We start from the raw sequence: 16,437 nt of genomic DNA on the forward strand, positions 1-16,437 counted from the left end.
TATAATGTCATGGTAGTCAGTCACTTGAGTAAAGCCATTTGGCAATCCTAGTTTTTTCCTGACATTATCAGTCTTATGAAAAAAAGCTTATCTGTCATTTAAATAGTTTTTGTTAACATCTTTTCTCCGGGTAAGATAGAAAAGCAGTCTTAGATTTACTTCTTTCTTTATGTTACATGTTGAATATACCTGCTCATGAACTGCAGTTGGAATCTTATTCACAATTTTTAACAATGACTCAGGAATAAATGTAGCTGTTGTCTAAATATGAAATCATTTGTGAATTGACTTTCAGGTGCTACATTGTTCTTTGATACATAGATGATAATATTGGCTTTTGATCATACTGACCCTGGCATACACTTTCAAGTTAAAGTTTTAAAATACTGCTGGTTTAAAAAAAAAATCGAGGGGGGGGTTGGGCGGTAGCGCAGTGGGTTAAGCGTACGTGGTGCAAAGCACAGGGACCGGCGGAAGGATCCGGATTCAAGCTCCCGGCTCCTCATCTACAGAGCAGTTGCTTCACAGGCGGTGAAGCAGGTCTACAGGTGTCTGTCTCTCCTCTTCTCTGTCTTCCCCTCTCTTCATTTCTTTCTGTCCTATCGAACAAGGCAATATCAGTAACAACAACAATAACTACAACAACAATGAAAAACAAGAGCAACAAAAGAGAAAATAAATATTTTAATTTTTTTTTTTTAAAAAGTACCCTGGGAGTCTGGCGATAACGCTGTGGGTTAAGCGCAGGTGGCATAAAGTGCAAGAACCGGAGTAAGAATCCTGGTTCGAGCCACCTGCAGGGGAGTCACTTCACAAGCGGTAAAGCAGGTCTGCAGGTGTCTTTCTCTCCCCCTCTCTGCCTTCCCCCCCTCCATTTCTCTCTGTCCTATCCAACAACAGTGATATCAATAATAACTACAACAATAAAACAAGGGCAACAAAAGGGAATAAATAAATAAATAGAAAAAAAAATTCTATGTAGTATGTCTTTATTGCTAATTGGAATAAAGGTAGCCTTTATGTCTTGCTTTGAACCCAGGACCTCACACTTGAAAGTCAAGCGCTTCGTCTACTGTGCCACCTCCCAGACCACGATCTCATAGCATTTTTTTAAAAATAACTTTTCATATGAACTTAGCGTCAGTCTGACTAGCTGACCGTGGCTGTCTTTTCTGGTACTTGATGGCAATTCTGGAAGAGTGATAGCAAGTATATGTTGTCACTTGTTCTCACTTATGAAAAACTCAAGGGAATCAGTAGACTGTTTTTCTCACTGTTTGCCACACACTTTAGAGTTGCTTTCTTCTTGTTAGAAAAGTAACATGTCGGGAGTCAGGCGGCAGCACAGCGGGACCACAAAGGTCCCGCTTAAGCACAAGGACCAGCATAAGGATCCCAGTTCGAGTCCCAGCTCCCCACCTGCAGGGGAGTGGCTTCACAGGCGGTGAAGCAGGTCTGCAGGTGTCTTTATCTTTCTCTCCACCTCTCCGTCTTCCCCTCCTCTCTCCATTTCTCTCTGTCCTATCCAACAACAACAACATCAGCAACAACAACAATAACTACAACAACAAAAAATAAAGGCAACAAAAGGGAACATAAATAATTTTTAAAAATTTTTAGGAAAGTAACATGTCTACAGCTACTTAAAAGTAGCCCTCTTCTTACCACCAATTTTAATGGATCATAATCATGTGTTTGTGTACATTATATCATCCACAAGTTTATATGCATGTTAAGTTTAAAAAATATTTATTCAAAATGTAAGGAGAGTGGTCCGGGAGATGATACAGTGGGTAAAGCACTGGACACTCTCAAGCACGAGGTCCTGAGTTCAGTCCTTGGCAGCACATATACCAGAGTGATATCTGGTTATTTCTCTCCTCCTATCTTATTAATAAATAAAAATCTAAAAACAAAATTTTGAGAATGCCAGCCAATAAGTTTGTCCTCCATTAAAATAACTTTCCTTGAAATTTGAGACCAGCTGGTAGCTATGTTTAGATATTAAGCAGGGTGATTCACAGCAGAGTATCTCAAGGGAAAAGATCTTTATTACCAAATGAAGAATTAACTGATTCAGACTAGACTTTTCCTTTCATTATTTCCAACAATGTTTTGTAGTCTTAAGTGTATATAGATTTCTTGTTTTTAGTAATTTATTTGCCTTCAGAGTTATCTCTGGGGCTCCATGCCTGCACTACAAATCAACTGCTCCTGGAGGCCATTTTTCACATTTTGTTGCCCTTGTTGTATTTTATTTATTTTAATGAAAGAGAGAGAGGGACAAATACAAAGAAAAGGACCAGAGAATTGTTCAGCTATGGCTTACCTCTGTGCTGGGAATTGTATCTGGGACCTCAGATCCTCAGGCACAAAAGTCTCTTGCATAACCATTGTGCTATCTGTACAGCCCCAGGCTGCTGCTTTCTTTTGTTAATTTCCTAAGTGTTCTTTTTTGTGTTGTTCCAAATGGAATTGTTTTCTTAAACTTTTTTGAATGTTGATTGCAAGTGTATAGAATACAACTGACTTTTCTATTTTGATCTTGTAACTTGCAACATATTGAACTCATTTAGTGATTTTGATGGTGGATTTGCCCAAGAGGGTTTTGTTGTTGTTTGTTTGTTTGTTTGTTTGTTTTACCTCCAGGGTTATCACGGGCTCAGTGCCTGTACTACAAATCCACTGCTACTGGAGGCAGTCTTTTTTCCATTGTTGTTGCTATTGTTGTTGTTGTTGTTGTTGAATAGGACAAAGAGAGGAGTGGAAGACAAAGGAAGGGAGAAAAAGACACCTATAGACCTGCTTCACAGCTTGGGAAGCGACCCCCACCCAAGATTTTAAAATATAAGACTGTGTCATTTATAAATTGAAATCACTTTACTGTTTTTTCTAGTCTGAATGCCTATATTTCATTCTTCTTAGCTGCAACAAACTGTAGTGTTCAGTGGAAGTGGTGAGAACATGGACTCCTTGTAGGGAAACAGTCTCTCACCGTTAACTATGTTCTACAGGGATTTTACTAGAGAACATTTACCAAGTTAAGGGTGTCTCCTTCTCTTAGTTGAGTGTTTGTTTTTATTGTTTATTTGCTTTGCCACCTGGGTTATTGCTGGGACTCTGGCAAATCCAGTACTCCTGGCACCATGTTTTCCCTTGTTTTTCCATTTTGTTTTGGTTTTTGGTTTTTCTTTTATTTGATAGAACAGAGAAAAATTGAATGGGAAGGGGAGATAGAGTGGGGCAGTGCTGCAGGTAACCCTTCTCTCTCTCTCTCTCTCAATTTCTATTTCTCATTCTCTGCCCCAAAAATAGAGGGAAAAAATGGTCCCTTTATAAACCTTGAATCAATTCTCTTGCCTCTAGTTAGGTCTGCAGGGCCGGGCAGTAACACAGTGGGCTGAGCGCACATTATGCGAAGCTCAAGGACCAACGCAAGGATCCCAGTTAAAGCCCCCAATTTCCCACCTGCCTCACAAGTGGTGAAGCAGGTCTGCAGGTGTCTTTCTCTCCCCTTCTCTGTCTTCCCTTCCTCTCTCAATTTCTCTCTATCCTATCCAACAACAACAACAACAACGACAGCAAGGGCAACAAAAGGCAGGGGATAGCCTTTAGGAGCAGTGGATTCCTAGTGCAGGCACAGAGCCCCAGCGATAACCCTGGAGGCAGAAAAGAAAGAAAGAAAGAAAGAAGGAAAGAAAGAAGGAAAGAAGGAAAGAAAGATCTGTTAGCATGACACCTTTTCAGATTGCTGATTTAAGTCTAGGCCAAGATTCACTTCTGATAATCAGGAGATACATATAGGATTTATAATATAATATATAATATACACTTGCCTCCTGTATACTCTTTACTTAAAATGTTATTGACATTTATCTGTGTAATTTGTATCAAACTGTCATACATTTCTGAATTTTTGCCTTAAAAGTTTTTGATTGTTAATGTGTTTTTGTTTATCCCTTACTTGGCTATAGGTTCCTCCAAGGCAGAGACTAGTGTATTTAATTTCATTTACATATATTATAATGCATAGTAAAATATTTTGTACACAATTGGTGTTTAACTAGTACTTAATAGTTGACGTTATAGCCTACAAATGTTCTCTGGGCTCTTCTATAATCTTAAGCTCTGTCTTGGCAAAAACTGTGTCAAAAAGACTTTTACAGTGATCTTTACTATTCATGGTTGTTCATTCCATATATCTATATAGTACCTACCTATTTTAACTTTGGGTCTTTTATTCTTCAGGTCTATTTAAATTTTGTTTTGCTTTGGAGGGGTTGGATCTGTTATTAGTTTGGCTATCTAAAGACTTGCCTAATAGTCCTTCTCTAAGTCTAATAACTAATTTCTTGCCACTAAACAAAATAACTTATTTGCAGGGCATTTGTTCTTGTGAGTAGAGCAGTCAGATGAAATGTCTGAAGCTGTTAGACGTAGTCTTCAGAATTTAGTATTTAAACCAGTGATAAATGCTAGAGTCAAAGCTCTTTACGATCCCACCAGGATTATATATATATACATATATAAATACAGGATTCTCATATACTTTTAGCTCTCATCTGAGATGGTTGGCATGATGTTATTCTGTGTGTTCAACAGAGTTTTTTGACTTGGGACTACAAAATTTTGATAAGTTTTTGTTGCTGCTGGTGGTAGTGTTTTGTTTTGTTTTGCAACAACACTACTCAGTGATGGTTTATGGTAGTGCCGTGATTTGAATTAGGGACCTCTGAGCCTCAGGCATGAAAAGTCTGTTCTATAGATCACTGTATTATCTCCCAGGCAAAATAAATACTTTTAAACCATAGATTAAATCAAGTGCATGCCACAGGGTGCTGCTACTAGGTCCTCTGCCATTATCTTCTGATACCCTGTAGAACAGGCCAGAGTGCCCCAATATATTGCCAGGTACCATGTGCTAAGATAGCTATAGCCTAGAGAGTTCCTGAGAGTGATGCAAATCGTCATCAAAGAGCATTATTTTAAGCACCTATCTGTACATGGTTCTATCCTAGGCACTGTACAAAACGAGTTAAACAGACATGGCCCCTGCCCCCTGGGAGTTTTCAGTCTAAGATGATGCTGACATGGACAGAGATAAAGGATATTGAGACAACTGAACAAACATTGAACAAGAACATAAAGTACTAACATTAAGCACAAGCAAAGGGGTAAGTGCATTTGTGGAATAGTTTATGAAGGAAGCCTCACGGGACAGGAACAAGTGGGGTGAATCACTAGCCAACCTCTGTCAGATTAGGTCAGTTTTTATTGGGAAGGTTAGGTTTTCATAAAGACTTCATCAAAGCAAGGACAGGACTCCCAACAAACAAAAAGACTAGACATTCAAAACTGTAATATTGGTCTCTTGATGACCTCTAAACCCTGCAATTCTGGGTGGGTTTGAATCCGAAAGTAATACAGTATGTTGACTTTGAAATTGGCAATTAAATTGGTCTAAATGAAAACTAGTTAATGGTGATATGTGCTCTCAACTGGGTGTGCTATCACCCCTCTCCCCGTTTTTTATTTTTTACTTTTTTTTTTTAGTTTATCTTATTTTGATAAGACAGAGAAGCATTGAGAGGGGAGGGGTTAATAACGAAGAAGAAAGAGAGGGAGAGACACCTGTGGCACTGCTAACACTTGTAGTGACGCTTTCCCCCTGCAGGTGGGACCAGAAGCTTGAGCCTGGGTCCTTGTCACAACTAGTTAAATGTACAAAGCTGGGAGTCGGGCGGTAGCGCAGCGGGTTAAGTGCAGGTGGCACAAAGTGCCAAGGACCGGCATAAGGATCCCTATTCGAGCCCCCGGCTCCCCACCTGCAGGGGAGTCGTTTCACAGGCGGTGGAGCAGGTCGGCAGGTGTCTGTCTTTCTTTCCCCCTCTCTGTCTTCCCCTCCTCTCTCAATTTCTCTCTATCCTATCTAACAACGATGTCAATCATAACTACAACAACAAGGGCAACAAAAGGGGATAAATAATAAATAAAAAATATTTTTAAAATATACAAAGCCAAAAAGCAAATTAAAAGAATCCTGGAAACAAGTAGCTTTTCAAGCAATCTGTTTTGCTTATTAAATCTTTTTCATAAACCATTGGCTACTTAAGAAAATGTTGGAGTTCACGGGAGTTGGTATCTTCTCAGTAGCTTATACAAAATCATCTTACATATAGCATCTTCTGAAGTCATTAAATTATGTTTTCTGCTGTAAATTTTAGCACTCTGGCCATATATATATATTTTTTTTTTTTTCTCAAGAATTGGTCAGAAGTGGTTTTTTGTAATGCCTATCAAAATCGCAGTGACTTTTTTTTTTTCAGTGCACAGAGGTGTTTTTTGAGGATACCTTTCTGTGTCAGTAGAGGTCCTAAGAGTCTTTGATACTATTGTAAGTAGTACTACCAGCAGATGTTGAACACAAAGTGCTGTCTGTCCTTCAGTCATTCCATGCATATAATTTGAGTTACAGCTATAACAAATCTACTTCTATTTTTTTTTCAAAAGAAATGATCTTAGGTATTTCCCCAGTAGTTCTTGGCTCACTATTTGATGTGACTAAATCTGAAATGTGAAAATGTGAATTTACCCAAGATCATAGGTGTAGTCCATTCTTTCTCGAAAACCTTTATTGCATAAAAGAATTCAGAATAGAGCTCCTTTTAATTGCAAGTTTCTTTAAATGCCATTTCAATAGTTGAATTAAAAAACTTACATAAAACTTGTCCAGTTGTCTCTCATTGTGGAAATACAGTACTATGGCAAGTATTAGTGGTGAGCTAGGACTATGACAGCTTAGTAGTAGAGTACAGGACCTGCATGTCTGAGGATCCAGGTTCAATCCCTGATGTGCCATGCCAGAACTAAACAGTGCTCTAGTTTCATTAAAATGTTAAATATATATACTTATATATTTAATTTGTGAAGTACATGTATTCATTACTTCTTCTCCCAATAAACCTGGAGGGTTTTTTTTTTTTTTTAATTAAGGTTTGTTTGTTTATTGGCTCGAAACAATTTGAGAAGGAAGGGAGAGAAAAAGAAGGATACCTGCAGAACTGCTTCACCAGTCATGAAGCTTCCCCCTTGCAGGTTGGGGGCTTGAACCTGGGTCCTTGCACATTGTAACATGTACACTACATTAGCTGAGCCACCACCTAGCCCCCAAGCATGGGGTTTCCAAGAACTAGAGTGTCTTTTTCCATAATTTTTTGTGCTATAATCTGATGTATGAATCTAGTAACTGTTACTACTTTTTGGTTTTGCTTGTACAAAAACACCCAATAGGGTGAAAGGTAGATAGCACAGTGGTTATGCAAACAGACTCTCACACCTGAGGCTCCAATGTCCCAGATTCAATCCCCTGCACCAACATAAGCCAGAGCTGAACAGTGTGTTATAATTTATATTGGATAGAAACAAATTGAGGGTGGAGGAAATAGCATGTTATGCCAACAGTCTCTTGTGCCTGAGGTTCCAAGGTCCCAGGTTCAGTCCCCTGTGCTCTGAGGATAAAAAAATTTACCAAGGGAGTCAGGCGGTAGTGCAGTGGGTTAAGCGCACGTGGTGCGAAGCACAAGGACCGGCATAAGGTTCCCGGTTCAAGCCCCTGGCTCCCCACCTGCAGGGAAGTCACTTCACGGGCGGTGAAGCAGGTCTGAAGGTGTCTTTCTGTCTTCCCCTCCTCTCCATTTCTCTCTGTCCTGTCCAACAATGACGACTTCAATAACAACAACAATAATAACTACAACAACAATAAAAAAACAAGGGCAACAAAAGGGGAAATAAGTAAATATTTAAAAAAAAAAAAAAAAAAGAAGGGGGAAAAAATTGAGGGGGGAAGGGAGAAGTAGAGATGAAGAGAGACAGAGATACCTGCATTTTACTATTCCACCACTCATGAAGCTTCCTCCTCCATGGCGAGACCAGAGGCTTGAACTTGAATCCTTGTGCACTGTACTGTGCATGCTCAACCAGATTTGCCACTGTCCAGAACCCATTAGAAGTAATTTTGAGAAAAAACTAGGGTAGAGCATTCAAATAGAATATGATGCAGGGAAAGGGAGAAGACCCAAATAAATCGGATAGTAAATGAAAGAGGAGATATCACAACAGACACCGCAGAAATTCAACATATCATGCGAGGCTTCTAGAGAACCTGGAAGAAATGAATGATTTCCTAGATACCTACCAACTTCCAAAACTAAGTAAAGAGGAAGTGGATAACATGAACAGGCCCACCACAGCTAATGAAATTGAAACAGTTATCAAAAATCTTCCCAAAAATAAAAGTCCTGGACCAGATGGTTTTACAAATGAATTCTACTAAACTTTCAAAGAAGAACTAATACCTCTACTTTTAAAAGTCTTCCAGAAGATTGAAGACACTGGAATACTCCCTGTCAGCTTCTATGAAGCCAACATCACCCTGATACCAAAAGCAGACAGGGACACAACCAAAAAAGAAAACTACACACCAATATCTCTGATGAACATAGATGCGAAAATATTGAACAAAATTCTAGCCAACCGGATACAGCAGTATATCAAAAAGATTGTTCATCATGACCAAGTGGGGTTTATCCCAGGCATGCAAGGTTGGTTTAATATACGTAAGTCAATCAGTGTGATCCACCACATCAACAAAAGCAAGGCCAAAAACCACATGGTCATATCAATAGATGCAGAGAAAGCCTTTGACAAAATACAACATCCCTTTATGATCAAAACACTACAAAAAATGGGAATAGATGGAAAATTCCTGAAGATAGTGGAGTCTATATATAGCAAACCTACAGCCAACATCATACTCATTGGTGTAAAACTGGAAGTATTTCCCCTCAGATCAGGTACTAGACAGGGATGTCCACTATCACCATTCCTATTCAACATAGTGTTGGAAGTTCTTGCCATAGCAATCAGGCAGGAGCAAGGAATTAATGGCATACAGATTGGAAGAGAAGAAGTCAAACTCTCCTTATTTGCAGATGACATGATAGTATACATGGAAAAACCTAAGGAATCCAGCAAGAAGCTTTTGGAAATCATCAGGCAATACAGTAATGTGTCAGGCTATAAAATTAACATTCAAAAGTCAGTGGCATTCCTCTATGCAAACACTAAGTTAGAAGAAATTGAAATCCAGAAATCAGTTCCTTTTTCTATAGCAACAAAAACAATAAAAAAAAAAAAAAAGAATATGATGCAGGGGAGCCGGGCCGTGACGCAGCGGGTTAAGCGCATATGGCGGAAAGTGCAGGGCCAGCATCAAGATCCCTTGAGCCCCCAGCTCCCCACCTGCAGGGGCTTCATTTCACAGGCAGTGAAGCAGGTCTGCAGGTGTCTATCTTTCTCTCGCCCTGTCTTCCCCTCCTCTCTCCATTTCTCTCTGTCCTATCCAACAACAACGTTAGCAATAACAACAGTGACGATAAACAAGGACAACAAAAGGGAAAATGAATAAAATATGAGAACTATATATTTTACAAAAAAGAATATGATGCAGGAGAAGCTGGCATGCTCCGTCTTCCTGAGGTAAAGGAGCATGAACTAGCAAAGCAAACTAAAGTGAGTGACAAAGTGGAAAGTAAATCAAGAGATGGTGAGATCCTATAAATGCAATGAAGAAATTTCTCTTAGGAAAGAGGAGTAATCATCTGTGTCAGATGTTGCTGACATGCCAAATAAGAATAACACTAAAGTAGGTCATTGGATTTAGCTATTTGGAAATTGTTAGTGGTCTTGAGGTTTTTTTCCCCAGGGTTATTGCTGGGGCTTAGTGCCTGCACTACAAATCTGCTGCTCCGGGCAGCCTTTTTTTCCCTTATTATTACTGCTGCTGCTGCTGTTGCTGTTGTTATTGGATATCACAGAGTGAAATCAAGAGAGGAAGACTAGAGAAAGAGAGAGACACTTGCACAAAGACCTGCTTCATTGCTTGTGAAGATACCACCCTGCAGGTACAGAGAGCCAGGGCCTCAAACTCGGATCCTTGCGCCAGTCCTTGCGCTTCTCACTGTGTGCTAAACTCAGTGCACTACCTGGCCCCCAAGAAATTTTGAAAACAGTAGATTTCAGGAATCAGAGTTGAAAGAGAAAGTGAATAAAAAGATATACTTGGGCTGGGTGGTGGCGCACCTGGTTGAGTGCGCATATTACAGTGCACAAGAACCCAGGTTCAAGCCCCCTAGTCCCCACCTGCAAGGGGAAAGCTTCACGAGTGGTGAAGCAGTGTTGCAGGTGCGCCTCTCTCTCTCTCTCTCTCTATCACCCCTTTCCCTCTCAATATGTCTCTATCCAATAAATAAAGATAATTAAAAAAATTTTAATATACTTATTTTGAAGAATTTTGTTGTAAATGGAGCAAAGGAATGAAGTAACGGGGAATTAAAATTAAGAGTTTGAGTTCTCTTTAAAAAGAGTGGTATAGGGCAGGGATAGATAGCATAATGTTTCTACAAACAGACTCTCATGCCTGAGGCTCCAAAGTCTCAGATTCAACCCCCTGCACCACCATAAGTCAGAGCTGAGTGTACTCTGGTTAAAAAATTAAAAAAGCGGTATAAAGCTCGAGGATTGGTATAAGGATCCCAGTTTGAGCCCCCGGCTCCCCACCTGCAGGGGAGTCGCTTCACAAGTAGTGAAGCAGGTCTGCAGGTATCGATCTTTCCCCCTCTCTTCCCCTCCTCTCTCCATTTCTCTCTGTCCTATCCAACAACGACATCAATAATAACAATAATAACTACAATGATAAGGGCAACAAAAGGGAATAAATATTTTTAAAATATTTAAAAAGAGCGGTATATTTGTTTGAAAGAAGTAATTTTTTTAATGATTTTATTCATTTATTGAGAAACATAGGAGGAGAGAAAGAACCAGACATCACTCTGGTACATATGCTGCCGGGGATTGAACTCAGGACCTCATGCTTGAGAGTCTGATGCTTTATCCACTGCGCCACCTCCCAGACCATTAAAAGAAATAATTCATTGAAATTTTTGTTGGAGCTGTGGGTTTAACTTGGCAAAAAGATGGTAGAAGTGAAGCGATTGACTTCAGATAGATGTGACCTTGATATATGGACATATGTGGAGAGTGTGTGTGTTCTCTTGTGGCTTTAATTATCTGGTTAAAGAATAATTCATAGAAGATAGAGAAGTATAAGGATATTACATTTCCTGTGGTTTTACAAATTCCACTGCCAGCTTTTGATGATGTTTGATGACTCACTGAGTTAACTTTTATTATGCTGTCTAAGAGAGTTGCAAACTTCACCCAGATAAATTAAACCCTTCATTACCAGATTAACTAATGACAAGTAGTATGCCTGTGGTTGGCATAGCACCTGGTGTCATGCAGGCCCTGAAGAAATATTACTAGAGATGTAGAGTTACTGTCCACTGCACTAGGCTCATTTTATCTCTTTGGTGATAGTTTTAAATATTATATATGTTAATGTGATCTCTCCTAATGTTTGTTTTTTTTTTCCCTATTTCACAATATTCCTTAAGGTTCTTTATATGTTGACTAGTACTACTACTGACTTCACTGATTGGAGAATTACTGACTCTGAATGAAAGCTTGTACTTATATGTTTTATTATATTATCATCATATTTGTTCATTTCTCTATACAATAGCAATGTTCCTTATTTTATTTTTTGGTGTGGTCTCTGTAGATTGTAAGCTCCCAGAAGACAGTAAATTCTATAAATCCCTAAGAAAATGTCTGAAAGTAATGGTCTGTATGTAGATGGTATTCAGCAAACTTGATTATTAGATCAACGTTTCATAATCCTTTGGTTAAATTTAGATATTCAATTTGGGGGCCTTTATTTGAATCTAAGACCCTTGCACTATTCTGCAAAATTCTAAAACTAAATTATGTTGGCTTTAATAACTAGTTAGAAGAACAGCTCCAAGTGTAATTATCCCAAATAAATTCCAGAGGGAGGTAGTAGCAGTTTCATAGTAGCACATAATAACAGCTTCATTGGCACATACAGCTGTTGGAGTGCCATAAAGATTGGCATTGTGATCATTTTTAAAAGTTTGTTACAGGGAATATTAAGATAGCATATCAAAAATTGACTTTGTGTAAGAAAAAAACAGCCTTGGGCCCGGAGATAGTTCACCAGGTAGGACACCTACTTTGTTTGTACATGGTACAGAGTCAAGCCTTGGCACCACAAGGGAGGCAGGGGAGATAGGAGGAAGCTATAGTGCTGTGGTGTCTCTCTTCTCTGTGTCTCTGTCAGAATGAAAGAAAGACCTGGGTTATGAAATTGTATATGAACAAGACCCTGGCTGTCATGAAAACAAAGAAAACTTGCCTTCATTTTCTTCACATACTGTATCAAGGAAATAATAAGTAAAGTCTTTGAGATGATATTCTTACCAAGTACAGACCAGATAATCTGTAGTGAGGAACTATTTCGAATAGCAGACCAGATTGCCCACTTCATTTGGCATAGCCAGTGAGATTGAGGTGGGTGATTTTTCTCTACAAGAAGATTCTTTATTTTTAAGTCTTCCAGTAAAGACACAATTTGAAGAGGTGATATCCTAGAATTTAGAAGTAAGACTATTCAAATACAGGTGCCTGTCATAGTTATAAAAGTGAATTTCTGGCATAACAGGCATAAGAAATCCAATTTCATAAAAGTATTTCAGATCTATGTAAAACATGAAATGCCTTTCTATCTGTCTTCTGCTGAAACTGTACTTATTTTCTTGTATCATAGGTCCGGTTGTTTACGTCTTGGATCTTGCAGATAGACTGATCTCAAAAGCCTGTCCATTTGCAGCAGCAGGAATAATGGTTGGTTCTATCTATTGGACAGCTGTGACTTATGGAGCAGTGACAGTGATGCAGGTTCACTATTTTTTATTCTACTCATAGTGGGGTTTTTAATGTGAAGATGTGAAGAACTCCAACAGATATTTGTTTGGAGTTGAACAAATGATAACATTCTCATCACTTAAAAATCAGAAAATGTATAAAGGGCTAGGGAGATAGTCTTATTCCTTCGTTTGTTGGGATGCCCTTGTCCCTTAGTCACTATTACTAGTTTCATAAATACTCATTTAGACTATATTGCCCCAAAAGAATCTTATTAGAGCAATATCTTCTTTTAAAAAACTATGGATGGGGAGTCGGGCTGTAGCGCAGCGGGTTAAGCGCAGGTGGCGCAAAGCACAAGGACCGGCATAAGGATCCCGGTTCGAACCCCGGCTCCCCACCTGCAGGGGAGTCGCTTCACAGGCGGTGAAGCAGGTCTGCAGGTGTCTATCTTTCTCTCCTCCTCTCTGTCTTCCCCTCCTCTCTCCATTTCTCTCTGTCCTATCCAACAACGACGACAACAACAATAATAACTACAACAATAAAAAAAACAACAAGGCAACAAAAGGGAATAAATAAATAAAATAAATTAAAAAAAAAACTATGGATGTTGGTAATCTTTTCATACATGTACACAAAAATTTGCATAGCCCCTCTGGGGAGAGAGCTATAGACTTCTTATTGAGCAGACACAATAAGTGACTGACTGGTGCTGACTCCTTTCTCTCTTCCCTCCTCCCCTCTCATCCATGTATATGAAATAAAATCTTTTTATTTCTAAGAAATCTACATAGAGGGATGGAGTAGCTACTAGCATTATGGTTCTGCAAAGAGACTCTAGTGCTTGAGGCTCCAAAGTCCCAGGTTCAATCCTCCACACCACCATAAGCCAGAGCTGAGCAGTATTCTGATAAAAATAAAAGAAAAAAAGAAATCTACACAGCATTCTATATGTAACATTATAACAATTTACTAACTGGTTTTTTGCTGGTTGGATAGTTGCTTTTTTTTTTTTACATTTAATTTTCTTTTTTTAATTTAAATTTTTATTATAGTAGATGCAGAGAAGTTGGGTAAGAAAGAGAAAAAGAAACCCCTGCTGCACTGCTTCATGGCTCATGAAACATCCCTCCTGCAGTTGGGGATCAGTGGTATCATATCGGTGTTCTAACTTGTGTGTTTTACCAGAAGACTGAAGTGGAATGGCATGAGAGGGTTTAAAGGATAGAATGGGGAGATAAGAAACTTCTGCACTCAACAACTGCCTTGTAAATCATCCAGTAAAGTGATTTAACAATAAAAATCTAAAAGTAGGAGCCAGGCAGTGGTGCACCTGTTTGCACATGTTACAATACACCAGCCCCTGGTCCCCACCTGCAGGAGGAAAATTTTGTGAGTGGTAAAGCAGGGCTACAGGTGTCTCTCTGTCTCTTTCCCTCTATATCTCCCCCTTCTCTATTTCTGGCTGTCTATCCCATAAAGATAATTAAAAAAAAAAAAAATTTTTAATCTCAAAGTAGGGAGTCTGGCAGTAGTGCAGCGGGTTAAGCACACATGGCACGAAGTGCAGGGACCATTGTAAGGATCCCGGTTTAAGCCCCCGGCTCCCCACCTGCAGGGGAGTCACTTCACAGACGGTGAAGCAGGTCTGCCGGTGTCTATTTTTCTCTCCCCCTCTCTGTCTTCCCCTCCTCTCTCCATTTCTCTCTGTCCTATCCAACGACGACGACATCAATAACAACAATATCTACAACAACAATTAAAAAACAAGGGCAACAAAAGGGAAAATAAATAAATAAATATTAAAAAATAGTTTTTTTTTTCTTTTACGGTGTCATCTGTTTCTCTTCTGCCTATAAAAATTTCATTGACCCACCTGCCGGGGGTCTCACTTCACAAGTGGTGAAGCAGGTCTACAGGTGTCTCTCTTGTCTTTCTCCCTCTCTGTCTCCCCCTCCTCTCTCAATTTCTCTGTCTTATCCAATATAAAAAATAGTTTTTAAAAAATCTAAAAGTAGGGGCCGGGAGATAGCTCATCTGGTAGAGTGTACATTTTACCATGCACTAGGACCCATGTTCAAGTCCTGCCCACCATGAGTGAGCATCATGCAAATGGGAAACTTTATGGTCGATGTTATGGTGTTTCTCCTCCCCCCAACCCCCTCTAGGAACAGAGCAGAATAAAGGGAGGGGAGAATAGTCCTCAGGGTAGGGTGTGTACAGTGAGTAGGCCCATGCTCCAGCAAAGCCTTCATGACAAACAGAATAATAAAACTTAAAAGAATATGGGGAGCTGATATAAGAGTTATACGAAAGACTTTCATGCCTCAAGTTTCAAAATCCCAGGTACAACACCTACTTATTTTAAAAACTTTCTCTATCTGTATTCTTGCCTGCCTGCCTTTTCTCAAATGAGAGAGGAAAAAAAGAGAATATAGCATCACTGATACATGCGATGCCACGAATCAAATCCAGGACCTTGGGCTTAGTCAGGCTTTATAGTCCAACACTTTATTCACTGCACTATTTCCCGGACCATTCTTTGTTTTTGTTTATTTTTTACTAGATCAGTGCTCAGCTCTGGCTTACTGTGGTCTGGGAGATTTAAAATGAAATTTTGGAGCCTCAGACATGAGGCTCTGTATAACCATTATACTATCTCCCCTACCCCGGCTCTGTATTCTTTAAATTCAGCACTTTCTCTAGAATAAATTGAGCTCACACCTGTAACCTTGGAACATGAGGATGTGATGCTAGCAGGTGTTTTCTGTTTCACAGGTTGTAGGCCATAAAGAAGGTCTGGATGTTATGGAGAGAGCTGACCCCTTATTCCTTTTAATTGGACTTCCTACTATTCCAGTTATGCTGATATTAGGCAAGATGATTCGCTGGGAAGACTATGTACTTAGACTGTGGCGCAAATACTCAAATAAACTACAAATTTTGAACAGTATATTTCCAGGTAAGGCCCTAGATTATGGTTGTTACATACATGCTAAATTAATCTGTGAAATTATCCTAGCATGCTTTTTTTAGTGGGGGGTGAGCAATGAATGGCACACCTGGTTTGTGCACACAGACCTATGTTTGAGCCTTAGCTCCCCACCTGCAGGAGGGAAGCTTCTCAAGTGTTGAAGCAAGTACTACAAGTATCTCCCCTCCCCCTCTCAATTTATCTCTGTCCTATCAAATAAAATTTAAAAAGAAAGAAAAGAAATGGCTACTGGGAGCAGTGAGTGGATTTGTTGTATAGGCACTGGGCCCAAACAATAACCCTGGTGGCAATAAGAAATAAAGAAATAGGTAGGGAGTAGGACGATAACGCAGCAGGTTAAGCACACATGGTGCAAAGCACAAGGACTGTTTTAAGGATCCCAGTTTGAGCCCCCGGATCCCCACCTGCAGGGGAGTCGTTTCACAAGCAGTGAAGCAGGTCTGCAGGTGTCTATCTTTCTCTCCCCCCTCTGTCTTCCCCTCCTCTCTCCTTTTCTCTCTGTCCTATTCAACAACGACAACATCAATAGCAACAACAACTAATACAATAAAAAAGGGCAAATAAATATAAAAAAAAATTTAAAGAAATAGGTAAAGAGA

At 39.5% G+C, this 16,437-nt stretch overlaps 1 protein-coding gene across 1 annotated transcript in view; it reads left to right on the plus strand.

The window, feature by feature from the left end:
- The window catches only part of MARCHF5 (membrane associated ring-CH-type finger 5), a 36,863-nt gene that overhangs the window by 16,274 nt on the left and 4,152 nt on the right, over nucleotides 1-16,437 (plus strand). The window contains exons 3-4 of the mRNA XM_007516797.2: nucleotides 12,746-12,876; nucleotides 15,622-15,805. Coding sequence (XP_007516859.1) covers nucleotides 12,746-12,876; nucleotides 15,622-15,805 — 315 coding nt within the window. The remainder of the gene's footprint in view (nucleotides 1-12,745; nucleotides 12,877-15,621; nucleotides 15,806-16,437) is intronic.

This window comes from Erinaceus europaeus, chromosome 1, assembly GCF_950295315.1.
Source record: "Erinaceus europaeus chromosome 1, mEriEur2.1, whole genome shotgun sequence".
Classification (NCBI taxonomy): Eukaryota; Metazoa; Chordata; class Mammalia; order Eulipotyphla; family Erinaceidae; genus Erinaceus; species Erinaceus europaeus.